A 27,984-nucleotide genomic window follows, 5' to 3' on the forward strand; every position below is an offset into this window, starting at 1 on the left:
ACACTTGACTCATTTCAGCTCACCAACCAATGCAAACCACCCGCTCATTCTTTTAATTCCTACACCCCAACACGCGAGCCACTGGTAGTTAGAGTTAGTTGCACCCGGATTCCACTACTTAAGGCGCCAAAACTTGCAACTTCCCTTTCCCCTAGCATTCTGAAATGGCCGAGGTCGGCCCCTCCCCAGTCGTCCCCTTCCTCCTAGTTGCCGCCCTTACCATGTTCATCTGCCGCGAAGACCTTAGAAATGGGTACGACTACGTGTCGGGGGTCCAGGATAAGACGGTCTTGTTCCTCGTCATCCTCCCGATGATTGGGTTCTTCGCCGTGCAGTCGTCGACCGAGAAAATTGTCATCCCGATCGCCTTCTGCACTGTCGTCTTCCTGCTTCGGACCCAGCTCCTCGGCCCCATTGTGGTTCTCGTGCTCATCCATCTCCTCAGCAAGTGGTACTGCACGCCGAAGCAGCGGTCAACGTTTATTCGGGAGGAGGAGGAAGGCGGCGGTGGCGGCGACGGGAAGGGCGGGATGGGTTTGTTTTTGCTCCTGGTGCTCTGCCCTTACCTCTATGACTGGTTTTATGAGGGTGAGGGGTCTCCCTGGCTTGGCTTCTGCTGTGCTATTGCCTTCATGGTCTATTTCAATGCCATGTGAAGAGGCTGAAGAGGGTAATTTGAGGGGAGGCAAGGGCGAAATTTGAAATATGGAACTCAATTTCAAACAAGATCAAATGTAACATATACAAAATTTGATTTGATTGAATTGTATATCATCGTAATAATACTATAATATATATATTTTTTAATCGAGGTACGATCGTAATGTGAATTAGATCAAACAATTTAAAACAAGCAAGAATTTACCAAGTTGGCGCGAAGATACTCGAGTGTCTCTAACTTGTCCACGGTTCGAGTTCTCGATCACAAAGCAAAAGAATGTGTTCCCGATATGGCCAACGGATGATATCGATGAAATCGACTAATTTATAATCCCTACCTTCTACATCACTTAGACCTATTAGGAGTCTTTCGGAGTGGTGATGCCTGGTTGATTGATCTGATCAAGCAATTTGGGTAGGGTGGATCGATTAGTTTGAAAGGTTGGATGAGCTAGTCAGGTCAGTAGAACCAAACAAACTGCTGGTTGGTCAGGCAGATTTGAGTCAGGTGAGCTTGGTCATGCCCATCAAGATCGGCAGTTTCCTTCAGTGGCTGACTGGTCAGACTGATTGAGTCGGGTGATACTTTCAGAGTGCTATATACATAGTTGATTCTACCCAGCTGATCGGACAACCTCTCGCTAAACTACATCCCAGCATCCAGTTAAGAAGTTTGCACTGATACCATCTGGTCGAAGCAAGTTGAGTGTTCCGATGTCTCACGCCCGTCTCAACATTCAGTTTTCGTCTCTCTTGTGCACCTATTTAGTGTTTGATCTTTAGGCCTGAATTAAATAGAATGACACGGTGATCCGATAGCCATTGATCGTCTACTTCTCAACTGATAATCTATCTGGTTTAGCCATTGATGGAGGAGGATTTCAATGGTCACGCCAACTTAAATGATCCTTTGGAACTAGGCATGAAATGCATACCGAATAGTCTTGTAGCTGTGCATCTCTTCTAAAGATAGCGTGACATTGAAATCACCTCCTAACATCTTCAAAGAAACAGCCTTTGAGACTATCAACTATAGGACCATGCACATTTGTGGTTATAACTTTGTACCGCCAAATCTTCAAGGTGACGTTTAACAGTCGTAGCTCGTTAGCATGCCGCAGGAGAAGCTGTTTGAATCAACACATAGCATTAAGGGAACACAAATAAGATTAATCTGGAACTCTGGTTGCTAACCAAGAACAATTTGGAGTTAAGGAAATCTCATCAATGAGCAAGATGATCCTCTAGTCACTGGAATAATCATCGACAAAGTTAAAAGGAACAACAAAATGAAAAGCTCGGTGCATAAGAAGCGAGAGAGTTGCGACTTTTGGATGGCTGTAAATGAACCTGCGTCAGTTCCCAAGCAGTACCAGTTAAGTCGCAGAAAACAGTTCTTGCAATGACTTCAGCGGCGAACTGTATTGATGTACTTTTCCATCTCTCCATAGTGCTATTCCTAATTGCGATGGAAACAACAAACTGAAGTAAGCCAAATGCTACACAATTTGATCGGTAATGGGAGAGGCACAGTTTGTATCATATCAACAAAAGGAAACTTGTTCAGTTCATGAACTTTGTTACTTGTGAACTAATCTTTTTCAAGTTACGATATCGAGATTCAGCTTTCTCAAATACCAAACACAGAAAGGGAAAACATAGTTATCGTCTGCTCCTACAGTTGGCACAAACAAATTCTACTGGTCAAAAAGAAAACCAAACAACTTTAACTTTCAAGAAGGGGATTTAATAAAAGAAATCGCATGGTTGTTAGAAGTTGAGGCATCAAAACTAGTGTTTGAAATGCTGCACAATTTGATTGGCAATCGGCGAGGAGCAGTTTGTATCATATCATTGCAATATACGGAAAACAATTTATGCCAAAGATAAAGTGAGAACCTGTCCAAATATATAAGCTCAAAGTTGCACCTAAGAAGAAAGTCCAACTGATACTCTTGAAACTGCAATATAAGATTTCAAGAAATATCACAATGAACATCCACACCAATCACAAAGCTAAAGCTTGAGAGCTAGAAGCTTACTAGTACATGCAGGCCAAATTACCCCAGCCATGTAGAAACGACGCCCAAGATGCTCCAGTGAACCTGAACCCACATAAGAATATTTGATTATTTCTCGGGATGCATGATAAGGATGACAATATATTCCAAGCACGCATATGAGTCCTTGATATATTCGCATCCACAAACCTTTACTATTTCAGATCAACTATGATTGCATTCGATACTATGCAGTCATATCCACCCTCAGCATACAATACCATTCTCATATATAAACGCAAGCAAATTTCCTATAGGGGAATTGTACAAAGCAGATGCTCTATAAGCACTATCACATTTATTTGCACGATCTTCATAAAGGGCAAAAAAATTAACATCATAAGGTAAAATAAACAGTGGATAAGATTAAAAAACTGTGAACGTCTGAGAAGTGAGAATAATTGAGAAGATTATCTACCATATCAAGTCACGGATGAATAGCGCACGAGGAATCATAAGACCATTCCCAATCATGCCAAGCAAGATAGTGAAAGCAGATAAGCCTTTGATGTTATCTGGATTGAGATAAGTTGTCCACTGCAACAGAAACAACTAAGCTGCATTGATGTGCCATATGAAAACAGAAGATGTAAACTTGACATAGATATAAAGAAAAGCCTGCTCATACCATTTGTGCAATTGGCATCCACATAAACAATAGAGTGGCAATCCATGCAGATATTGACCTGATGAATGCCACCATTTTCTCAGGGAGCTTCCTCATTCGAGCCTGCATGTCTTAGTTACTGCAGAATCAAGCATTGTCCACAAAACATAAACAGTTAAAATGTTTAAGATAATGATGCCAAAGCATTGTTGCAAGTAAATGTCTATTTCCTGTTTTACTACAGACTAAGAAATTGCAAAATGTTTTACAAGGAAATTTTTTAAGTGAATTACTGCAAACTCAATGACAATAATAGATTGTGGTATTAAACATTCTCAATCATCCCGCTCACTGCTCGCTACCTCTAAGCTATACATAAATCACCCAGTAGCTCAATCAGTTCAGTTCTCAGCCAAATCAGTTCAGATTTCTTTTGAGCAGTGACTGCTTGGCATTCTTCTCTTCTAGTAACAAGCTGCCTTCTTTACTTTGCTATTCCAAATGGCTATGTATTACAAGAACACAGTGTATGTCTTTCACAAGAATTTAACTATTGAGCATTGGATATCTTGGGAAGTGGCTATATATTTTCAAATAAGATAAACAGAGAACCGCTCTACCTTGAAGGAGCCTGAATGTTCGTGTGATAATATTTTAAAATGTTTATAACAGAATATAAGGATGGCCAATAAAATCCGCAGTTAGATGAATAGCAAAGCAAATTTTACTTACACAGTTAGAAAGGTCAAAATATTCAGTATTTTTAAGTTCTAAAGCTGTTGTCAATTACTTTGAAGCTCAATGGAAGGCTAGAGAAATTGTTGATACGTACAGCTTTTGTTGTTATTCTATAAACTGTAAAAATGCATGGTAAACTAATCTCTATGACATATGCCCGGCTAAGATGCATACCAGGATAATAGCTCCTAGTGCTATGACAAAAGATATGACTCCAGGCAAGATGCTTTTTGGAAGGAATGGAACAAATGTCGACCACATCACCTGCAAATCCCAATAAACACTGCGATAACTTGGATCATTCGTAGGCAAAAAATTGCCCTGACAATTGTGGTATTAAATAGGCATTTTCGACAGTTTTCTCACTGGATTGGCATGGGAATCTCAGATCATAAAGGCTGAACTGGGCTCACCTGAGGAAGAACAGAGATCCCAGCAACCGTAATGAAGTCTTCCCAGACCAGCCACAGCCCGACACTTAGCCAGCCAAAGTAGTTCACAAAGTTCAAGACGAGGCCCGACACCACGAGCACTGAGATAACCGCGAAGTACGGAAGGCTCATGGCCTGGGCCATCGCGAGCTGCCCTAGGACGACATAGATCGACAAGACACCCAGCGTCTGGACCACAATCGCCTCCACCTCCTTCTTCTTGGCGAAGTACGATAGCAACGTCATGTTCCCAAGAAGCCCCGTCAGCATCCCCTGCCACGTTAACATCGGCATTTCATCATCAACCTCACCGGAAGTATTTGGGCGAAGGACTAAATCGACGGAGAAGCGGCGGCTCACTAGCCAGGGGACAGCGAGAAGAGCAGCCTTGTTGCCGGAGATGAGGTTGTTGTAGTTGAGGAGAATCTGGGGAATCTGAATCAGTAGGAAAGGGATGTTGGAAGCCCCGGCGAACCTGGCTGTGAGGGTATCCCATTGCCGCAACCCGGCGGCCTGATGGCGTTCGGAACCATAAAGACGACATTTTGGGTGGAATAGGAGGAGAAATATCAGACCTAGGCCAGTCATACCTCCTCGGAGGACGGTGTCGAAGTCGTACGAGAGGCGGCCGCGGGGCAGGGACGGCGCCGGCGGTGGATGCGGAGATTACGGGAGTTCAACGCCCGATGTGCGGGAGGATAGAACGGATGGTTTAAAGGGGTTAAGAGGCGGAGGCTGAGAGAGGCGGCGGAGAGCGAAACCGACGGCGACGACGCCGGCAGCATTTCCGATGGAAGAGCGGAAGTGAAAGCACCGAGAACACTGTGAGCCGTGAAGAATTGATAAGGTCGGTCCGCGGGATTCCCTCCAAATCACTCCCATCTAGACCGTTAATTTCTACTAATTCAAATCCCGAACGTTCATGTAAATCTTTCACAATCTGAGAAATTGATAGTATTTTGTTTAATTTTCTGCGCCTATTTAAAAAAAAATAGATAGTATTTTTTATAAAACTAGAGAATATTTAAAAGTTATTTTTTTATTTTAGTATGAACTCGGTTCAAAATAATATTTAAGTTCGAGTTCAATTTAAATTATTTGAATCTTGATTCGAGTATAATTAAATTATAATTCAAAATAACTCAAATTTAAATTTGATTTTAAATTACTCAGATTTTAATTTAATTATATTTAAATTAAAATTACATAAATAATTCTTGAATAATCTAATAAAATATTATAGACTCTAATTCGATAAAAAAAAAAATTATGGAAGTTGAGCTATAATTTTGAATAAAATTAAATATTTTTAAAAGCGACTTAAAAAAAAACTCCCTCGGCCTAAATCGGTCTGGTCGGGAGTCCGGACCGTTGTTTTTTTTTCGCGATGATATAAGGTCCGGAATTGAGAGGCTCCCCGGCACCTCCGCGACGTCGGTTGTCGGTTGCCACCCGCTCCAATGGCGCCCTGCAAGACCGCCACCACCCCCCTCGATAGCCCTTCCACCAATGCCCCAATTTTAGGAGAGACAAATGGAACCCACGGGGACATCCGGGAGTTCGCCTGCCGAAGCATCGGCACCGACCTCTCCCTCGATCCCCTTCCTGGTGGAAAAATCGTTCGATCTGTAGATTTGCTCCTTCCGAGATGGATCTCTATCATATTCCCCTTGTTATTCTCTTGCTGACCCTTCCGCTCGCCAAGCCGGTCCGAGGCGAAACCGATCCGCCAGACGGTGAGCCATGCCTGTGATTTTTTGCAGTTTCTAGGGCTTGTCTTGTTCTTCCGTGGCTGCGAATCCAATAGGAATTGCGTTGATTGTGGTCGAATGGCGTAGTTTTTTTTAAGAAACCATTTGATGTTTTTTTTTTGGAATAACAAAAAATAGGCCAAAAGGGAATCTTTTTGATTCGTAGATTACAGTACCAGTCCGGTCGATCAACGATCGCTTTTCATATTCCTCTGATTGAATGTGAGAAAATGCAATGTTCTACCCATTTGATTAGCTTCTTAGTGTTCGCTCGTGCCTGTCCACACGTTGGATTTATTTGCATGCTCACCATTACTATGGGGAAAAAAAAGTTTTCTGCGAGATCCTCTCTTCTAAGCTTTGAAACTCTAGTTTTGCAATGTTCTTATCCGCTCTAATTTTTTATACTTTTATGTTCGTCTTTGATCTAAGCTATTGCCCTTTCTTTTGCAGTTTCTGCCTTGAATGTTATGTTTCGAAGCTTAAATTCCCCCTCTCAGTTAAATGGATGGAAATCCAGTGGAGGTGACCCTTGTGGCGATGATTGGAAAGGCATCACATGCTCTGGCTCATCCGTGACCAGAATGTAAGGAACTTTCATATTTCTTGGATTTGTTTTTTATGTTTGTTACTTTTGTTGTTTTAGTTCAGTTATCACCTGCCTTTCTATACGCAATCTGTAACAAATTTATGTAGAAGCTAGAACTTCTACTTTCTTTTCTCTGTATACGCTTCATCTCCACACTCTCATGCATTCACCTGTTTCAAGGAGTTTTTCCCTTTGCCCTACAATTGTTCTCCAAAGAAAAAAAAAATCAACAACCCCTTAGCTGGGCTTCTTCTTCTCTTTTTCTTGTTCACTACATTTTTGTTTTTCTGTTGGTTGTATTTTTTCACTACATATTGGAGGTGTTAACTGCATCTATTCTTTTGATGCCAATCAGAGAACTCTCGGGTCTTGGTTTGTCAGGTACACTGGGTTACCAACTGTCGAGCATGACTTCGGTAACTTATTTGTGAGAACTAACTTGCTATTTCTCTAGATACATTGGTTTGCAGCTCAACTACATTGGTTTGCAACTTAACATGTTTTTTCTTTGTCTTAGTACAGTGACATGAGCAAGAACAATCTTAATGGTGATGTACCTTACCAGCTTCCACCTAATGCTGATCATATGTAAGTCTCATTGAAAACATGCTATTTATCTATTACTAATTATTTCAAGCTAGCTATTTATTTCCTCTAGTATAAGAAAGAAAACTATCAGAGTCAAGTAAAACCTGGAATTTTGCCCAATAAAGTCAGTTTGACCTATGTTCGTGGTTGAAAACAAGTGAATCATAATGTTTGCAACATTTATATGTTGTGTGTTTTGCTTCTCTTTATGTTTAAACGGCTAACAATATATAACTGGACATCCATGCACATGCCAGATTATTGGGATTTCTTTTCATTTATGCAGAGATCTTGGTGGAAATACATTTTCTGGAGGGATTCCTTTTTCAATTTCTCAGATGTCTGATCTTACGTACCTGTAAGGGATTACATTTTTTCAATGGATATTCCCTTGCATGGTAAACTTCTCTGTCATTAATGATTTGAAGTTGGAATTAATGCAGAAATCTTGCCCATAACCAGCTTCATGGACAGTTGACTGATACGTTTGGTTCACTTCATAGACTCTCATTGCTGTAAGACAGTCTGTTGATTCATTTCCTTTACTTATAAAACCTGCTAAAGTAGTTTCCTTATATAAATAAAACTATGAATCTGTTTCTCTTATTGGTCTAATTCATCACAACAAAAATTCTGCCAATAATTTAATCAAGATTTTTTTCCCTTCAAAACTTGATGAAAACAACCATGGATACAAACATTTAGATTATAGCATTAAGGTGCCTAGGCAATGCACCATCTTCTGGAAAGTCCTTTTTGTTTTAAAATTCATTTTGAAATATTCCCTTCCCTTGAAATAATTCTTTTGTTTGCTAGTTTGTGAAACAAAAAAAAATCAAATGTCGGATAAAATATTAGTTTCCTGGGCATGTATTCATGATTTTGGTATATATAAGCTGAGATCAAGATTCTGTAGCATATAATTCAAGTCAAAGTTTCTAGGAGATTTGCTAACTTCTAGAAGTTCTTTTGGTTGTTTCAATTTTTTTTTTGGTATAAAAATATTCCTTTCTGTTGAAGGTAATGCTTTTGTTTGCTAGTTAGTGAGATCAAATCAAACATTGGATGAATGTGCTTCCTTTATCTCTATCAATGATTTTTGGCATTAGTATGTTGAGATCGACATACACTGTGACAAATAGTTCACTTTGAGACTTATTTGTTTTTACTTCAAGCTTGAGGCTTTTTTAGAGGAATATATTGATAGAATTATTGGTGTAGTAGATTTAGTCCTAGATTAGTAGTTCTAGATTTTGGGTTTTATGGTCACTTGATTATATGCAATACTTTATGGTATTGATCCCCCTTCTAGGGTTAGGATTTTCCAAAGAAGAAAAATTCCCTAAGGGGGAGGCCACCCACCAAGCTTCCCCTTATCCACATCTCCTCTCTTTTACATCTTTCCTGTAAGCAATATTGCTCCTCTTTCCCATTATTCCTTTTGTGCGCTAGTAAGTGACCTTGTTACTCTCTTCCCTATGCCGCTAGTGAGATGACACCTTCCCCAGTCACATCTAGTAGCATCACATTGCACCGTGTAAGATGCACTCCCCCTCCATCTTGTGCTTCGGAATACACATTTCTATTCTATTGTGTGTGATTCATCTACTTTCGTTGCCATCCACATTATCAAATGACAACATACACAACTATGATCTCCACATGTGGCCTTCATGCATGACTTGGTTTTTGCATGTGATCCAACTAGCCCTCTCCATGATTTCTGCTTGTGGCCTTCACATGTGGCATCTCCACGCATGATTGCTTGCTACCAACATTTCCATCTGTGATTTCCACATGTGCAAACCAGTTTGATGTTGACTCTTGCAATTTCCATGAGCACGATTTACAGTCCCTCTCTATCTATGATATTTCCTCTTACTAGGCATGCCATTTCCTTGTGGCTTCTTCAAGTGTGCAAGTTTAGTCATACTAGGCGACTTTGATACTTGAGGATAGGTAGTTTAGATCGAGTGATTGATGGAAAGTTAAGGGGTTAGGGGATGCTTAGAGTGCATGAGGGTAGGGAGTCCAAATTGAGGAAGAACTTGATGGAATTGACGGTAGGTGACCTAAATTAGGAAGATGATCAAAATACTCGAGCTCAAGGATGGAATATGTTCCACAATTTTAGGAAGAAAGGTAGGGGGCATGCTGCATTATAATCTTCAAGTGGTATTTTACAATTAGTTGGAGTCAGCTATATGAATCCTATCTTTATTGAGTTCCATGCAAAGCGATGTCAATAGTAGTATTTCAATTAGTTAAATTATTATTTTTATTATATTAACAATGTTTCTTTAGTCCTACTTTGCCTTTTATATCTTCACTTTAATTGATTCATCTCTTTTAAAATCAAGTTTTGAAAAACGTTTATAAGCAAAATGTAGTTGAGCTATTGCATAACACAAATGCAACATCCTTATGTGGGTGCATTAGCAATGTGAATACAACAATAGCAATAACAATCAAACTTTATCTCACTAGGTGTGATCGATTATATGGATTCTTCTACGACATATCATCATCTATATTTAAATAAATTTTATCTTATTTTATCATTACCAACCAAGTCTTCTTTAGTTTTCCTCTTCCTTGTTTAATGTGTATATTTATTATAATTTTATATCACCTAATTAGAGTATTTATTGGTCGTCTAAGTACATGCTCATACTATCTTAAATGTGCCTCTCGGAGTTTTCCATCAATAGATGCAACCCCAATTTTCTCTCTATATTCTCATTTCTTATTTGTCCATCTCGTATGTTCGTACATTTATCTTAACATCCTCATCTCTTATATTCTTTTTGTGTGGTCGAGTTATAGCCCAACATTTAGCTGCATATAACATAGCAGACTTAATCACTATTTTATATAACTTCCTTTTAAGTTTTAGAGGTATTTTAGATTACTAAGAACACCTGACACTTAGTTATAGACAACTCTTCATCTCCTATCTTAATATTTCCTTATTGCGTCTAATATTACTAAACTTAAATTTTATATATTTTGTCTTGATTCTCCTGAGCCTAAAACTTTCATTTACAATATTTCCTATCAAGATTCGAGTTTAACATTTACTCATTCACGTGTCTCATCTACCAAAACAATATCATCTACAAATAACATGCACCATGGTAACATATCTTAATGTGTCCGGTGAGTTCATCCATGATTAGTGTAAAAAGATAGAGACTTAAAGCTGATTCTTGATGTAATTCTATCTTTATAAGAAACACTTCAGTTAATCCGTCTAGAGTCTTCACTATTATCATTACATTCTCATATATATCCTTAATTATTTCAATATACGCTATGCTAACACCTTTCTTTTCTTAAATTCTCTACATAATTTTCCTCAAGACTACCGTAAGCTTTTTCCATGTGAATGAATACCATGTGTAAGTCTTGTTTTTGTCTCGATACTTTTCAATTATTTGGTTAAGAAGATGTATAACTTCTATTATCAACCTTCCAACTATGAATCCAAATTGATTTTCGATCCCCATGATCTCCTTCCTTAGTCTATTTTCTATTACTCTTTTCCAAAGTTTCATGGTATAATTTATTAGTTTAATACCCCTATAATTCATATAATTTTATACATCTCTTTTGTATTTATATAAGGGGATATCCTCTACTGATGAGATATTTCTTTTCGTTTCAATAACTTTATAAGTCATTCAATACCTTCCTTTCCAGACACTTTCATATCTCTATCAGAATATCATATGGTCCAACTACTTTACCATTTTGCATCCCAGTAAGGCCCGTTCTATTCTAAAAATTGAATTTTACTATAAAAATTTAAAATTTTATACTTCTATGATCTACCTAAATTACCTAAGTTAAGTTGATCATCTAAACTTTCATTAAAAAATTGACAAAAATACCTCTTGTGCTCTTTTATTTCCTCATTATTCACTAATACCCTATGACATTCATTTTAATAAATCTTATTTGGATAAGATCTCGCATTGGCAATGTGAATAAAATTAAAAATTAACATTGGTTATTGATGATAATATATATCTAGTACATTGACAATAATATCTCAAAAAATTGTATGTATTTGCATCTACTATATAATTAATCAAATTAATCAATCTATGCAATTTTAATAAGAAAAATTTATATAAAAAACTTTTTTAAAAAAGTTAATAATCATAATTAATTTATAAAATGTAAATATTTATAAATGTTGAATTTAAGCAAAGATCATATTAATCAACAATAATCCGTATAATAAGAAAATTATTGTTGAGCTAAGAAATACATCAATTTTTCTCAATTTCTCATCTATTTAACAAAATTGGTTTATTCTAATATAAATATTTAACTAAACATGATTTGGGCTTTAAATGAGCTAGGGATTGAATACATATGTCATGTGGTTTCGCACTGCATAAACTAGGGGATGCATAAGCGACTTCGGTGGAGGTTTTTGAAAACAATGTATGCTACAATAAAATTGGGAGACATGCCTGAGGTAGGGAAGGGTTTGTGTGAGATGTAGGGAGATGAATAGACAGATTAGGTTTGTAGGAAGATCATGTTGTTATATTGAACTCGTGGTTTCCTCAGGGATTGTAGTAGAAGAAAGCCTAAGCTTAAGATTACCAACAAACATAAGATCATGACCTATTAGAGAAATTTTCATGTAAGATTTAATTATATATAGTGGTAAGTGATGGTTAATGTGTTGATTTTATTCCATTAAGTTATTTGCAATCTAAGGCTTGTAAGGGTTTTAGAAAGAACTGGAGTGCTAATAATGCAAAGGATAAATGGCAGTTAGATTTTTCTTATAGTTTCATTTTAAATATTTAGAAACAGAAATACTCATGTATTTTGCTTCTAGACATGTCAAGGTGGAATTCACCTATTATACACTTTTCTTTTTTGTCCAACTAGTTGATTGCTATGTTGGCTCTCATGAATCTTCAAGAAATGATTGTGGACCACCATATGCTGTCATTTGGAAATATTGCAAATTTGGTTCTTCCACTTTGGATAAGTTTCCCTCCAGCTTCAATAAGATTAAATGATACTTTTGTTTGACTTGATAATGGTTATGCTATCTGCATGCCAGTTATTTGTCTATGAATTCTGTGCATACAGTCATATTCTCTGTTACCAATTTCAAATTCTGTTATCAGGGATCTCTCATACAACCAATTCTCAGGAAACCTACCTCAAAGCTGTGGATCCCTCTCTGATCTCAAAAATTTGTAAGGAACTTGAAATTTTATTCAACCTAAGCTATTGTCTTTTACATCTGATGTTATTTGTATTTCACTTTCAGGCTATTACAGAACAATCAATTTAGTGGTTCAATAGGTGTGCTTGCCCATCTTTCTCTTGAAGAATTGTAAGTATTTTTATGATAGTCATGTCATGTTTAGATGCTCTTTTTTTCTAGTTGAAGAAGTATATAATATGCAGTTTCAAGTACAACTACTTTCTGTTTGTTATTCAATTACTCTAAAAGAAAGTTTCTTGGGAGCTAATTTTGTGTCTGCTCCTGTTGAATATGAAATTATGTGGATTTTCATAGCTGTGAAATATGTGCTGGAGAAATTAACATCATTTTGTTGGAGTTATCAAGTTAACATTGTTATCTTGATTCATCTCTCGGATGCTTGAGTCCAAATGATGCTTATGAATGCTGTTCAAGGCAATGGAAAGTCTGGTTTACAATAATGATACAAGGGTCTCATAATTTAATAATTATGTTTACTATGTGAAATTATATAAATTTCATGTGAGAACATTATGTTTTTTCTTATTGTTTATCTTTTGTTTGCTTTACATTTGCATACTCACCAATCTTTAACCATATTTCTCATTATACTGTCAGGAATATTCAAAACAACCAGTTTACAGGTTGGATTCCAAACAAATTGAAAAGTATACATAACCTCAAGTGAGTGGCAGTGGTTTTAAGCTTTTTTTGTGTGGATTTTGTTCTTTTTTTTTCTTCTGATGATTACTTTTTCTTTTATAGAATAGATGGAAATTCCTGGTCATCTAGCCCAGCACCTTCAGGCATGTCTAAAGCTGGAGATATAAGCTCATCCACAGCCGATGATGGAAATCAGAATTCTGGTATGAAAGCTGCAGCCATTGTTGTGACAGTTATAGCCGTGTTAGTATTGGCTCTTCTTTTAATGGCTCTTGTTAAGAGAAGATCTTCAGCTTCATCTCATTATATTGTTGATCAATATAGCCAGAACAGATCAAGTACACCTCTAGTAGATAATGGTACGTATGGACTTTGCTATGCTAGTTCTTTGGAGTCATTATATTGTCTTATAAGTTATAACTGCTACTATATGAGCTCTTTATTTTCAAGAAGCTACACTAACATTGTTGTGTAGTTGCTCTTCTAGGAGATTTGAGTGTAGCAGTGAAACTATGACTTATTGCAAATTTCTTCCTTGGCTTCTTCTCTTGAAACTTAAATTGAGAGTGTGTTTACCATTAAGACACCATTTGCTCAGTTCTTACAACTATAGTTCAAAATTTATATTAGTGCTAGTTAGCATGGGTGATCTATACTGATCAAGGCCAATAAACATGGATTAAAAATTATATTTTTTACCCATCCCGATCCCATGTATTGCTTATAATGGGCTGTATAAATATTAGTTTTAGCTCATGTCGAGCAGGACATAATCATTTAGAGCCAAGTTAAATCCAATTGAGATCCATTCCAAATAATTACTCGATCAAATATACAGGTTGGTTTAATTAATGTAACTTCATATATATGCCAAAGTAAATACAAGACAATTTAGTGTTATCCTGCTATTACGGTTTTAGTAGAGATATTCTTAGCAGTATGTTATATCATAGATTAAGATGTTTGTCTTATAGTATTAGTTGTTTCTATGAACTGTTAATTTAATTGACTATGAAATTGTTATGTTATTGTTTTGGATGTAAACCAAATAGGAGTGAATCAAAAGGATGGGATTAGTCAAAAGTAATGTCAACGCTGTTTGAATTGTCTCATTCTGTCTATGAGTGCTAGCAAGCATGACACCAAGATGGTGTCATTTGAGCCTGATATCAACACTGAAATTATGAAGCTTGCTTAAAACTTCTAATTCTCAATCAGTGCATAATTTAGCTCATCAGTGTTTGCAAAAAAAAAAATCTCGTGGAAACGTCTTGCAATGTAGGATAAGGCTGTGTACCCCATCTCTGGGACTCCGCATTGGCGGGAGCTTCATGCATTGGGTTGTCCTTTTTTAGTGTTTGCAAATTTTTTGTCTAGCTTGTTTAACCAATTTTCATGTTCATATAATTGATGGCACATATAAAGTTGTTTCATCAGTAGTAGTGTAACCCAGCACATACTTCCTATTTTGCGAGAAAGAGAATCAAATATGTTACAGTGGGCTTTTCACAATTTTCACTAGGGATTCCTAAATTCCTAATCAATTGATGACTGTAGGACAACTGATCTTTTCTTAGTATGTAGTTTACTAAAGTTTAGAAGTAAACCTGCTGGTTATGTTTACATGGATCCATGATAATTTAGTGTGAAAAATTTGAAGTTAACATTATGATGCAGCTGGGCACTGAATAGTCTCGAAGCCCAGTGTTACATGAGTCATATCATTGAACTACACTAGTATAATAAGAACATAGCAGTGTTCTTTCAGCATCACAATTAGCATGCATTACCAGTATATAAGATGAAATTTCATGGATTATATGCGGATACTTTAAAAAATGTGTTAAGGTGATGATATTTACATTGGTGCACAAGGTTACCAAAGAAATTAACAAACAAACCTTGAATTTGGCTATCTGGAATTGGCTTGCAAATCTTATCCTGCCACTGAACTTACTCAAACATGCATTTGAGTATCCAATAGTGCAAGCTCCAAGTGTGCCTCTTTCCTAAGGCTAGGAATGAGTAAACCAATAACAGACGATTCCATTGACATGCTCTTTGTGTTCGGTCAAGAAATTATGTCTCAGAAACACTAGATAAAATGCAAAGCAGTAAGATTACGAGAGCAATCATATTCAAGTGACACTAACATTTCAAATATGATTCATTGCAAAAAAAAATACAGAACAACAATTTAACTATACAACATACCTCCTACTTGCAGAAATAAATATAATATGTTCAAACATGAAAAACATAATTCCTAAAGAGGTAAAACTATATAACTCAAAAAGATTGACAGAAGCTCCAACTCCATTAATCGGAATGTCAGCAAAAAAGTAGCAATGCACCTAATAACTTGATTCAACACGTCTACTAGTTTCAGATTGATTTGGAGCAAAAGTGTAGGGCAGGATTGTTTATAAAACTGGTTGGAGAGCCTTCCAAAGATATATAAATAAAGAATAAACAGATATACTTCAAAATGAGCCCAACTCCATCTCACACTTCTACATCTATTTTTAGTGGGAATTCTAATGATATTTCATAAAGGGTTGTACATTACCATTTCAACCAACTTCTCATTCAGAGTTGTAATTATTTAACCACGTGATCTCCAGTTTGGCATTGACAGCTCCCAATCATCATGGGCCTCCAGTTTGGCATTGACAGCTCCCAATCATCATGGGCCTACAATATCTCCACTCATGCGTTCTCCAATTAGGCAGCACCCAACCATCTAGAATCTTCAACATCTCTAAGTTCTTGTGCGAGTTAGGTAAAGACTATACCAACCATATGCTAGTTGTAATGGTTTTGTGGTAAAGACTATAATAGGACCCAATTGACATTGACCTAAGTCCAAAAGCTTCAATACAATCTCTTTGCTCATAGGACAAACCATGCTCAGTGTTGATTCCTAACATGTCTTAACTTATTTTCTAGTTAGAGATGTGAAAGGCATACTAAGAAGTTAAGTTAGTGCATGCATTTATTGATGTCATCTTAAGGAAGAATTTACTAGCAAGCATGTTTTATCAAGGTTCTCACAACAATAAGTTGATATACATTATTCAAATCATATTTCATTAATAACTTAAATTTGTAATCACGTTTACTTGTTAACATCAAAGAAAATATCTAAGCATGATAACCAACTGACCAAGTATATTATACACGAGTAAGGATGCTAAAAATATATCAGGAAATACTTTCAAAGTAATCAAAGTAAGGAACATAGAGAGATAAGGGTGAATCTCTATCAAGTTAGGGGGTTCGATTATGGCATTTTTGATGCTCTAAACTCAAGGTTAATGCTAGCTGAGGTAATAAGGATTTTGACACCTAATAGAGGGAAATTTACCATCCTTATAGCTTACTCACAACCATGGATATAAGTATTGAACCGTGTCGGTTGATATGGGCAGAAACTTCGTCTATCGACTGACACTAACATCAATACCTGCACTCGATCTCATGACGACCTCATGAGGTCGTGATGGCTGTCGTGACCTTATGGTCACCTTTGTGATGTCATGGTGGTTGTCGTGACCTTTGCGGGCGACTCCACGGGGTTGCGGTTGCATTCGTGACCTTGTGATTTTTTTTTCATTTTGTATTGGTTTCTTTTTTTTTTTCAATTTAAGATTTTAGGCCAATTTTTTTATTTTTAAAAGGTAATTCCTTTCCCCTATTATTTTTTTCCTTCTTATTTCTCTCTCTCTTTCATCCATTAATTTTTTCCCCCTCCTTTATTCATTAATTTTTTCCCCTTCATCCATCCATGAAGGTAAATAGAGAAAAAAAAAACTCTTTAAGAATGATTATCTTTTTCCTTTCTTCATCCGTCCACTAGGTAAATATAGAGAAAAAACCTTTAAGGATGTAGGAGACAGATTAAATATTATATAATTTCTAATTTTATAAATATACTACTACTAATGAACTAATAAATTATTCTATATCTAAATTTGTTCTAATTTTAAACTGATTAAAATAAATCTAAATTAATTCTAGTTTAAACCTACTTGATCTTTCCATGTCTATTTGGTGGATTAACCCTAAATTGACTTTTAATCAATAAACATCAAACATCAAGCATTTAACGAGATAATATCAAAACATAAACTCAACATTCAACGTCTCAAATATAACTCAAATAATAAGCATATATAGCAATCAAATATTGATAAAAAAAAATAATTAATATATTTTGTATTTAAAAACATATCGGCACGACACTGTACGGTACTGAAATATTATAGTCATAAATCGAAACTCTGGCATAGTTTGAAATTTTAAATGATGGTCATAATTGAAGCTAGAATATTAGGTTGAGTCTGCCCAACCTTGATAAAGTCCAAAAAAATAGCAGGTTAACTTAGTGGTTGACATTGACATATGCTAGCATCCCTTTTGACTTTTAGCTCAAAGCATCTGCCATAACATTTACCTTATCAACGTGATAGCTATTGTGCAATGATAATTCTTTAGGAACTCAATCTATGTACTGACATTGTTTAATCTGCTCAACTACAAAAGATTAAATCATAATTGAGGCTGGAATACCAAGGCTGAGTATGCCCAGCCCCGATAAAGTCCAAATCTGAAAATTAGCGGGCTAACTGAGTGGCTGCACTCTGACATATGCTATCATCCCTTTTAACTTTTAGCTCAAATTGTCTTCCACAACATTGGCGTTATTAGGGTGATAACTATTCTGCAAGCATAGTTCTTCAAGAACTCAATCCACCTTCTATTGTGTATATTCAACTTATTTTGAATGAAGATATACTTCAAACTTGCATGGTTATATAAAGATAATGATGCCAGATCTTCAAAGCAAAGATAATGGTAGTAAGTTCTAGATCACGAAAAGGTATATGTTCATGCATGACTGTTAAGAAGTATAAGCAATCATTTTATGCTGCCTTGGAACTTTAGAAATACCTCCATGGGCAAATGAGGTGACTGGCTGAGATTAAGCATTGACACTTGCCTTGAATCAAGGAGCCTTGAATTCTCTTCTGCTAGAACAACAATATAACTAAGTTACTTGTGTAGTGGAAGATGGATGACTAGGATGGAAGCCATGGAGAGACTATCATGTATTATTGACCTGCCTAAATCTTCCAGTGCAGACATTGCCTACCTTGGCCATCAGAGTGACCCCCTCAACCTCACTCTCTGTCTCTTTGAGAATTTGACATCTTTTTCTTTTCTTAAAATAATAATCTGGTCATCAAAGGGGTCGGCCCAATAAAAGTGGGCCAGGATCAAATATGGGTTAGAAGTCTGTGATGGAATCTACTTCTGGCCCAGAAACTAGGACTGAAATTTGCTGCTGGCACAAATGTGGTTCAGGCACAAGCATAGTGTTGATGCCTCATCAGGAATAAGAGGAAACATAGATTGGCACAAGTTATCATTGTCCACTCAGAGAAGATCACATGCTGGACTTAGGCTGGACTGTGATCATATCTGATGAATGCTTTGCCAGCTTCACCAAGAAAAAGAAACTTTGAAGGGAAGACGACAAAGGTAATGTCTCTAGTGTTGTAGAGGCAGCAGTGATGGAAAGTCGTCAAGGCACTGGCAAAGCACATCGGATGGTATGCAGCAGTCGCATGATGTCGATGACTGATAGCAGTGCTGCTCCAAGCTCTATGCTCAGAGGAGCGGCTTATGATTCCAACGACAATGGATGCTCATGTGTGCAAATGAGGAACTACTGAGAAGTGGTGGTGACGGTGATGCGTTGCAAAAGCAATGGCTAAAAACAACTTTGGCTGTGGACCAATAGCTGATGTGAGCAAAAGGACGAAGATGAAGCCAAGGTGATCGGTGCTTGAGAAAGATGCGTTGGAATAGAGAGAAACTATCACTTTCCTCCAATACCCTACATTTAAAGTGAAAAATTATTCCCCATGCAAACCTTAATATTCCCCTTCTATCTATATACAGAAATATTACAAATGGACTCCTACATCTTACATATTTATACATAGCTCTTATTATGTTTCCTTCCTGTAAAAAAGTTCATCTCAGCAATCAGTTGCCTTGACTGTTATGATTGATAAGTTCTGTAAGTAAACTGATAAAATTTCAATATACATTATGTTTCTTTCTAAAATTTCTTCGGGATTCTCTTTTTCTCTGCTATAAAAAGGTTCTGCTCATCCAATGATCAGATGTGAATCTGCTTGCAGAGCTTAAGGGTTCTTCTTCTTCTTCAATTGACTTAAAGTCTACGGAAGAAGCTTCTTTGGGACTTGCGCCTGCTCCTACCGATGCTCACAAGTCAGTCAGTGATAATGAGTTTGCAAATAAGTTTCATTCCCGGAGAAGCACAGATCGTCCTCCTCTCACAATATATTCATCATCTGATTTGCAAGCTGCTACTCGATTTTTTAACTCTAGCAGTCTTCTTGGAGAAGGGAGTATTGGGAGAGTATACAAGGCAACAGTTTCTGATGGGAAGGTATATTTATATTCAGATAATTTAGTATATTTAGTTATTTACTAGAAATGTCTCTAAGTTACTATCTTTCTTTCATACTCTTTATTATGGACCAAATACAAAGGACAGTAATAATTTTGCAATTACTTAAAAATGTTTTTCAAGTTGGTTAATTTTATAGAAGAGAATAGTAGAATACCATGCAAATGTCCTAGGGGCTAGCATGTATTCATATGGATCTTGTTTGCTTTTTGGTTGCTTATCACTTTCCATGTGGAGCTGTTTTTCCTATTTGATTCTGATACAATATTAGCAATGAGATGTCACATTGGTATGTCATGCTGAAGTTATTTAAAATTATTTTAAATGTTTTTTCCATTTGTTTTCTTGACAATGTTGTAACTTGTCATGCTTGAATCATGCTCCTAGAAGAACAGGAAATTAAATCATCAAGATGGAAAAATACAGGGAATTATTTGTCCTAGGGGCTTGCATGTATTCATGTGGATCTTGTTTTCTTTTTGGTAGCTTATCACTTTCCAAGAAGAGTTGATTTTGCTATATGATGCTGATGAAATACTAGCAATGAGCTGCCTCATTGGTATGTTATGCTGAAGTCATTTTAAAATATTTTTCAATGGTTTTTCCATTTGTTTTCTTGACAATGTTGTAAGTTGTCTTGTTTGAATCATCCTCCTATAAGAAAAAGAAATTAAATCAAGATGGAAGCTGGGAATTATTGGCTCAGGATTGCCAAAAGTGGTAACCAATTTAATCACCAATCATGATGAAGGACAAATTATCAAACTAATTTTTCTTTCAGAGAATCAAAAATATAAGTACTTATGCAAGAATTCTTTTTGGTGGATTATTAGCCTTAACCAGAGAATAAGTTATTTCTTATAGTTAGGGCTAGGAGCCTATCAAGAGGAAAAGATAGCTCTGAAATGGAGATGTGTTTGAATTTTGGTCTACAGACTAAAGCTTTCTTTGTGATCAGATCCAGTGTTGAGTTATCGCTGTCATTGCTGAGGGAATTCCTAGAATAAGTGTGCATCATATTTCTCCTGTTATGCTATTTCTATTTTGAGTATTCAATTATTTTCTACATTCCAGTAAGCATTTGCAATGTATTTTTCCTTGTTTATTTGAAAATTTTAAAACCTATTCTTGCTTTTTGCCTAAGAAATGCTTTTATGTCCTTCAAAGTCTCAACCTCACTTTTTTTTGACACACCACAATACCAGTACGATGATATTGCAAATACCTAGATTACTATAATGCTTTAACCATCTGCTTTTCTGTGTCTCTGTTCAAATTCAGCATAGTTCGAGATTTTAAACCTTGAACATCACAACTTATTAGTCCTTTCAACTTTCCTTTTTTTCTGCTAGGAAATGATACGACTCATGCATGTAAATGGACCACTAAAAATCTCTCTGCTATCTCCCTGTGCATCATCAAACAAAAGAGGACCTGATCACTCTTAAATGGATAGAGAATGGATCAACACTTTAGAAAATGTGAAAAATAATGCAATTTTAACTATGTTACAAATGACAACTTGTCAAAGAATTTACCCTCACTCCTAAGATGAGATGGAGTAACTAACCCTTCTTAAACAACTTGAGTATGTTAGGATCGTGAGGGATTGTGGGCAATGTCTAGAGGGGGATAACACAATATACAAATTACAATACTTACTCTTGCTAATGCTTTAGCATGGTCAATCAAACAATGTTAGATGTAGTGGAAACAATAAACATACAAATCAATGCTAACAAACCAATTTATGTGGTTTAGAACCCTCGGTTCCTACTCTAGACTGAGGACTCTTCATTGAGTCACTCATGAATGGCCACTAGCTTTCTCCTTCTCAGTTCCTTAGCTGAGTAACCTCTTCTTATCATCGTTCGTCTTCTCACCAAGACAACAACTACTTCAATCAACTCAATCCAGCATCAGATGACTACACCACTGTACCTCCTAAGTCATCCTACTATTGCAGCCTATCTATGTTAGATCAACGGTCACCTTCAAGAAACTAGTTGACTGCTTAGTCGACTTAGCCATGAACTCTCCTAAGTCAATTGCTAGTCGACTCACCCACCAATCGATTGAGTCCAAGCTTTAGTTGACTAAATCATTAACTATGACCATTCTAATAGTTGTCTCTTGGCAAGTCTAGTGCTATCCTAATCCAAATTAGGTCACTCAACTCTCACAACTCACTTAAGAGTTTACTTTTGCAGCTTGACTTTCGCTCACGAAGTCATCTCCCTTCTAGTTGTAAGTCTCTCGGATGCACCGAACCTTGGCTCTTTCCACATGTCATGCTTCACTTTTCATCTACGTAGTTCACTTCCTTTCAATAATTGTCAATCATGCCACATCAATGCTACTCGTCCTGCAGTCCCATGGATGTCCCATTTCATTATTTTCTAATCTCCAGCAGAGAGCCATCGAGCCAACCAACTTGGCCGTGCCATGTCAAGCTCCATGTGTATTCTACCAAGTCCCTGCATGACTTCACAGCCTAGTCAAGCTTCGTGTGTATTCTACTAAATCTTCTGCATGACTCCATACACACATTAGAAACAAAGGTAAGCTTAACTTAAATCTTTTGCTCCAAAACGTCAAAACTCATTGTTGAACTCGACCACTTATGACATGATTGCGCCAACAAATTACATTCTTGTCATGGAAGGAGTTTACTAGAGGCAAAGGGCCAAATCCAGTAGGTTAACCTAGTGTATGAGAACTTGAGGTACTTCAGATGATTGAATGGGCTCAAAAACATGATGGGGTTCTGCAAGGGATAAAATAACTACGATATTTTTAGAACTATAATTGAGGAATAATACTGGTGTATGTTTTCAATGAGAGAGAGATTTAATTCCTACATAGATAAAGTTATCAACAAAAAAATACTTCTAATTTGTGATATTACTGGATTGGGATACTGGTGTTGGGCTTTAACATTACATGACAGAACATAATAGGAAGAGGAAAGCAAAGGAGAGATAATTGAGTGCCTCAATTATAAATCCCTATAAAGATGCATGCTGTATTCGGGATTAAAGACATTTTTTATTAATCGTTTGTTAAATTTCAACTGTCTCAACAATAACCCTAGACCCAATGTATAGATGTTACACTAAACTCACTCAATTGAGACTCAAGTGAAGAAGAATAAGTTTAATTGGCAAGATAATATAAATTTGTATCTAGAATCAATATTATTTTATTTAGAATGCATGATTTTAGTTGAAATGATTTCCTTCTGTTTTATTTGTTAGGTGAGTAAAAATAGAAATGATAAAGAAGAGAAAAGAATTTCTCAATTAGTTAGGTATCAACGTTTTTTTTATTCTACAACTGATTGGTTACCCTACAGCATTGACTGATGACATGTTGGATGATCTTTGTGGAAGCTTTGTAGGAATAAGCTCCTACCTTAATGGTTTGGACATTAATTAATGTTGATGTTGACACTTATATAGCATTGGGCATTTGCAAAAAAAATTATTGTCTTGCCTTCTCATTATAAGTGATGCTTGACGTTCAGTCTTCCTGTGGCAATGTGTTTCTTATTTAAATTGTTAGTGGAGATATGGAATGTAAACATGGCATTTGTCTTTCCTATGATGTATAAATATTCTTTTTGCCATGATAGTTGTTCTTAGATGATTTATCTATTTCTGCTATCCTTTTATGCCTCGTATTTTACAAGTGCTGGTTTTAGTGTGGTTAATCTCCTTTTGGATATTTTTTTTCTGTCAGAAGTGTGGTTGAAATGTTGGTGTCTTACAATGCTTTCTCAGGTTTTGGCTGTTAAGAAGATAGAAACATTGAATTTGGCTGGAACTTATGACTTCATGGAAATAGTGTCAGACATTTCGAAGCTGCATCATCCTAACATGTCTGAGCTTTTAGGTTATTGCTCAGAATCTGGGTGCAAATGCTTAGTCTATGAGTACCAGTGGAATGGTTCTCTTCATGGTTTTTTGCATTTATCTGATGAGTATAGCAAACCATTGACTTGGGACACTCGAGTAAGAATTGCTCTTGGGACTGCTCGTGCTGTAGAGTAAGTTTATATTCCTAAGATCTCATTTTTAGAAAAAATATGATTTCTGTGACTACTGAGTAGCTAAATATTAGTGATTTTTTTGTGTGAAAAAAATCTCACATACTTGGAGTTGCAGGACTAAAAAAGTTCACTAGTTCAGTCTCAAGGTTTCCAAAATAATGGAACACAATCACTATGCTTTACTTTGCAACTTACCCCTTCTACAATCTGTAGTTCACATCATGAAAAAAATTTGGAACTTTCTTTAGGATTTCCAATATATACCTTTTTAATAGTAGATGGTCTTTTTTATTTTTTCATTTTTTGTGAATACTGCCATACTCTTCATGTGAGTTAATGTTTTGAAAGCCTAAGTTTTCTGCAAATACTATTCCTTTTGACAACCAAAGATGACTAGTAAGACTGAATTTTTTTTGTTAATTTTCTATCATATTATCGAATCTAAAAACTAAAACTTAAACTAAATAAAAATATATATGAAGCAGCACTAAGATCATACTGCTCACCATCTTTAATTATGTCTAATTGCATCTTTTTCACCAGTCTTCACGAGTCTTTGCATGATTGATCTTAGAACTTCCTCTAGATGCTTTATGGAGGCTTTGTTGATGCCTGGTTGCTTGGTTTGTTTGCCCACCAATATTCAATTGACAAAATTTCCAACTTTGATCGAGTTACTTTCTGCTTGATCAACTGGAAATATTTCATTAGTTTATTTCATGAGCATAATATCTTCTAACATAGTGTTTATATCTTCATATCCTCATCTGACAATCAGCTTTATCCAGATATTTGCATGAGGTCTGCTCCCCCTCTGTGATTCACAAGAACATAAAGTCTGCCAATATCTTGCTTGATGCCGAGCTAAACCCACGGTTATCTGACTCTGGTTTATCAGTCTTCTTTGAGGTTTCAACTAAATGTTATTTACTACATTTCAACCAGACATGACATTCTAACACCCCAAAACGACAGATTTTCTGACCTCTTTACCATTTTGCATCAGGATACAAGTGAGAACTTGGGACCTGGATACAATGCTCCAGAATGCACAAAACCTTCTGCCTATACGCTGAAGAGTGATGTCTACAGCTTTGGAGTGGTCATGTTGGAGTTATTGACAGGTCGGAAGCCCTTTGACAGGTAACTAAGCATGCTGTCTGTTAGGAATAGTCGCTTGTGTTTTGACATGCAGAGATGGAATTCAACCTTTTAGCTGAATTCAGTCAGTTGAAATTAGCCATATTGATTCTAATTTAACTCGGGGGTATCCTGAACAATTAGAAAATTGGTTTCGAATCTAGAAGTATCAACTGTCATTTCATTTGTGCAAGAATATCTAAATCTTGCAAATGAACATTTGAGTATTATGGAGGCATATAAGTGGGAGAGAGAAAAACAATCCATATCTTTGAATATGCATAACTGATCTGGCGGTTGATCATTTAATTGGAGAGTCAGATAACTAAACTTTTACATTGTTCTAGGTGTACCTACCTTTTCTACCAGATACACTTGAAAAGTGAATTGAATAAAACTGACTACAGAGTATGCAGATCTCGATTAACTTTTCAAGCTCAATTCTTCCATAAGCTCACTCACTGCTTATCCTTCTATTTATTTCATCACTATATAAACCTCTCATTTTGTTTGAAATTTCAGTTCCAAGCCAAGAATAGAGCAGTCATTAGTTCGGTGGGCAGCACCACAACTACATGATATTGATGCCTTGGCAGGGATGGTTGACCCTGCTCTCCGGGGGCTCTACCCACCAAAGTCATTGTCCCGATTTGCTGATGTAATTGCTCTATGTATCCAGGTAATGCATTCTAAACTAGTATGTATTTGTATTCTGCTGCACTTCAACCTTGACTATGGTTGGGCAATTTTCATGCCACACTCTAAAGGGCTTGGTATAGGTTGCAATATATTACTATATCAATGAGATCTTTGTTTACTTTCTTTTTTCTTTTTTCTTTTTTCAACAGCTTCCTAAACTTTTGGAACAATGCCTATCTGATTTACTGTCTAGCTAAGAGGCACTGGTGTGCTCTAAACCTATCACTACGGCTTGATGCATATAAAATCCAATATTCGTTTAGCAGTTTACCATAAGATTTTTCTAAGACAACATGTAAAAGCTTTCAGTTCTAATGGCATCTGTTGTATTTTGCATACAAAATCAATTTACTTCATTCCTCTTTTGAATCCATGCAGTCAGAGCCTGCGTTCCGGCCTGCAATGTCCGAAGTAGTGCAGGTGCTGGTTCGATGCATTCAGCGCACCAGCATCAACAAGAGGATGGGTGGAGATTTAACCAACTCTCACTCCACCAGGAGTGAAGATTCCGATGGATACTACTGAGGAAAGTCTTCAACTCATTGAATTCCCTCAAGTCTCTCAAGCATCATTTCGATCAACTAAGAATAGTCACTTGAGCTGTTGTTTTGATACACCATTTTGTCTGAGAAAGACCATGAAGCTCATGCTTGTCAGCTTGTGTACTCGGTCTTTTCTCTTCAACAAAGTATCCTCACACATTCTGATTGAACTTTTGCAGTTTGTAATTGATTGTCTGAAAATTCCTATGAAGATCACACTTGACTTTTCTAGAGGAAATTTTATTCTATTCTAGATGTGCAGTAATTTATGGGCATGACGATTGATTGATTGGGTACATATTACACCATTACTTGTGCAATATCGAATATCGCCTATCTATCCCCGTGTGCAAGCTTGAATTCTGAATACTCGTGTGACTGGTCTTTTTGATTTCTATCATTCTCCACCATACCGCATCTGCGTGTGTTCTTTAGCCCAATCGAGAATCCTTCCAGGTACCCATCATCAAATTTTAATATTACCTAAACTTGATCAGCTATGCATGAACTCAATTTATACTTTTATGGCATAAAGCTTAAATGTGACTAACGAACGCATTGAAAACGCTTTCTATCTTTGTCTCGCTTAAGTCAATCTACCAATCGAAAGATATACGCCAAGTTGAGAAACATAACTTACTAAAAACTAACAGTTATAGTGTCAGTTAATTGATGCAGTCGAAATCTGCTGCCTCATTGGACATTGATCACGAAACTTTGATCAACATGTGTCAGAAGGTGTCCAAGTTATCCGGCAAGACCCTCCAATACTTAGGGTGCGTTTGGTTCGGAATTATTCTTGATAACCTTGGTTATCCATCTAAGGTTATCAACAAAAACCTTATTTGGTTTAGGTATTCGATGATTCTCAAGTAATGTTCCATGTCCGACACGTCAACAAAAGGGTCATGTAGCCCGGAATCGGAAAATCTCAAAAGACTAAGGTTTTTATTGATTCCGGGGTTAACGAATTTTTTTTACCAAAAATACCCTCCGATAAGAAAAAACATAAAAAAAAAGAAAAAAAAATGTAAAAAAAAAAAAATATATTTTAAAAAATTTAAAATTTTAATTTTTTTTAAAAATAAATAATTTAAAAAAATAAAAATTTTAAAAATAAAAAATAAAAAATTTAAAAATTGTAAAAAAATTTAAAAAATTATTTTTTTAAAAAAAAATTATAAAAATTTAAAATTTTTTAAAATTTTTTTAAAAATTTTAAAAAAAAAAATAATAATAAATAAATTAAAATTAAAATTTAAAAAATGTAAAAAATAAATATAAATAATATAAAATATAAAATATAAAAAAATAAAAAAACACATAAAAAAGTTAAAAAATATACTGGAAAAAGAAAAGTAAAAAAACATTAAAAAAAAAATAAATAATAATAATAATATTATGTATAGTTGGTTTTGTAACTGAGGGTAATACGGTAAAATATTAAACTAGGGTATTCATTAAAACCTTCAAACAAACAAGTTTTTGTTGCATTACCTAAGTTGAACCAAATAACATTTGATTATGTTTTATTTCCTATAACCTTGGTTATATGATTACCTGGTAATCACATAATCAAGATTATACATGATGACTTGAATCAAATACATCCTTAAAGTCATCGTGAAGTCGTGGGAGATAGAAAAATAATAATGAAAGAGAAAAGAATAGAGAGATTAAGGTTGATTACCGGTGATGATGTTCATACTTTTGACTTC

The 27,984-nt window shown here is 36.0% G+C and overlaps 2 protein-coding genes across 4 annotated transcripts; one reads left to right on the forward strand and one right to left on the reverse strand.

Moving 5' to 3' along the window:
* Positions 1-1,804: 1,804 nt before the first annotated feature.
* LOC122007031 (maltose excess protein 1-like, chloroplastic) lies at positions 1,805-5,308 on the reverse strand. Its single transcript, XM_042562793.1, has 9 exons — positions 5,087-5,308; positions 4,857-5,009; positions 4,479-4,769; positions 4,240-4,329; positions 3,349-3,450; positions 3,139-3,257; positions 2,703-2,765; positions 2,560-2,621; positions 1,805-2,119 (listed from the first exon to the last, which is right to left on the reverse strand). Exons 1-9 carry the CDS (start codon positions 5,279-5,281, stop codon positions 2,037-2,039), a joined length of 1,158 nt encoding a protein of 385 aa, XP_042418727.1. The 5' UTR covers positions 5,282-5,308; the 3' UTR covers positions 1,805-2,036.
* Positions 5,309-5,889: 581 nt separating this feature from the next.
* LOC122007030 (protein STRUBBELIG-RECEPTOR FAMILY 5-like) lies at positions 5,890-26,522 on the forward strand. Of its 3 annotated transcripts, none has more exons than XM_042562790.1 (16): positions 5,890-6,232; positions 6,701-6,833; positions 7,192-7,263; positions 7,359-7,424; positions 7,711-7,782; positions 7,868-7,939; positions 12,584-12,655; positions 12,730-12,795; positions 13,285-13,350; positions 13,432-13,688; positions 19,542-19,813; positions 23,617-23,882; positions 24,674-24,794; positions 24,892-25,028; positions 25,548-25,704; positions 26,103-26,522. In XM_042562790.1, the coding sequence occupies exons 1-16, from the start codon at positions 6,145-6,147 to the stop codon at positions 26,247-26,249; spliced, it is 2,064 nt and encodes a 687-aa protein (XP_042418724.1). In that variant the 5' UTR covers positions 5,890-6,144; the 3' UTR covers positions 26,250-26,522. The 3 variants fall into 3 exon arrangements, with proteins under 3 accessions (XP_042418724.1, XP_042418725.1, XP_042418726.1); XM_042562791.1 differs by having other exon boundaries at positions 5,896-6,232; positions 7,354-7,424; XM_042562792.1 differs by lacking the exons at positions 5,890-6,232; positions 6,701-6,833 and having other exon boundaries at positions 7,192-7,252.
* The last annotated feature ends 1,462 nt before the right edge of the window (positions 26,523-27,984 follow it).

This window comes from Zingiber officinale, chromosome 7B (assembly GCF_018446385.1).
Source record: "Zingiber officinale cultivar Zhangliang chromosome 7B, Zo_v1.1, whole genome shotgun sequence".
NCBI lineage: Eukaryota > Viridiplantae > Streptophyta > Magnoliopsida > Zingiberales > Zingiberaceae > Zingiber > Zingiber officinale.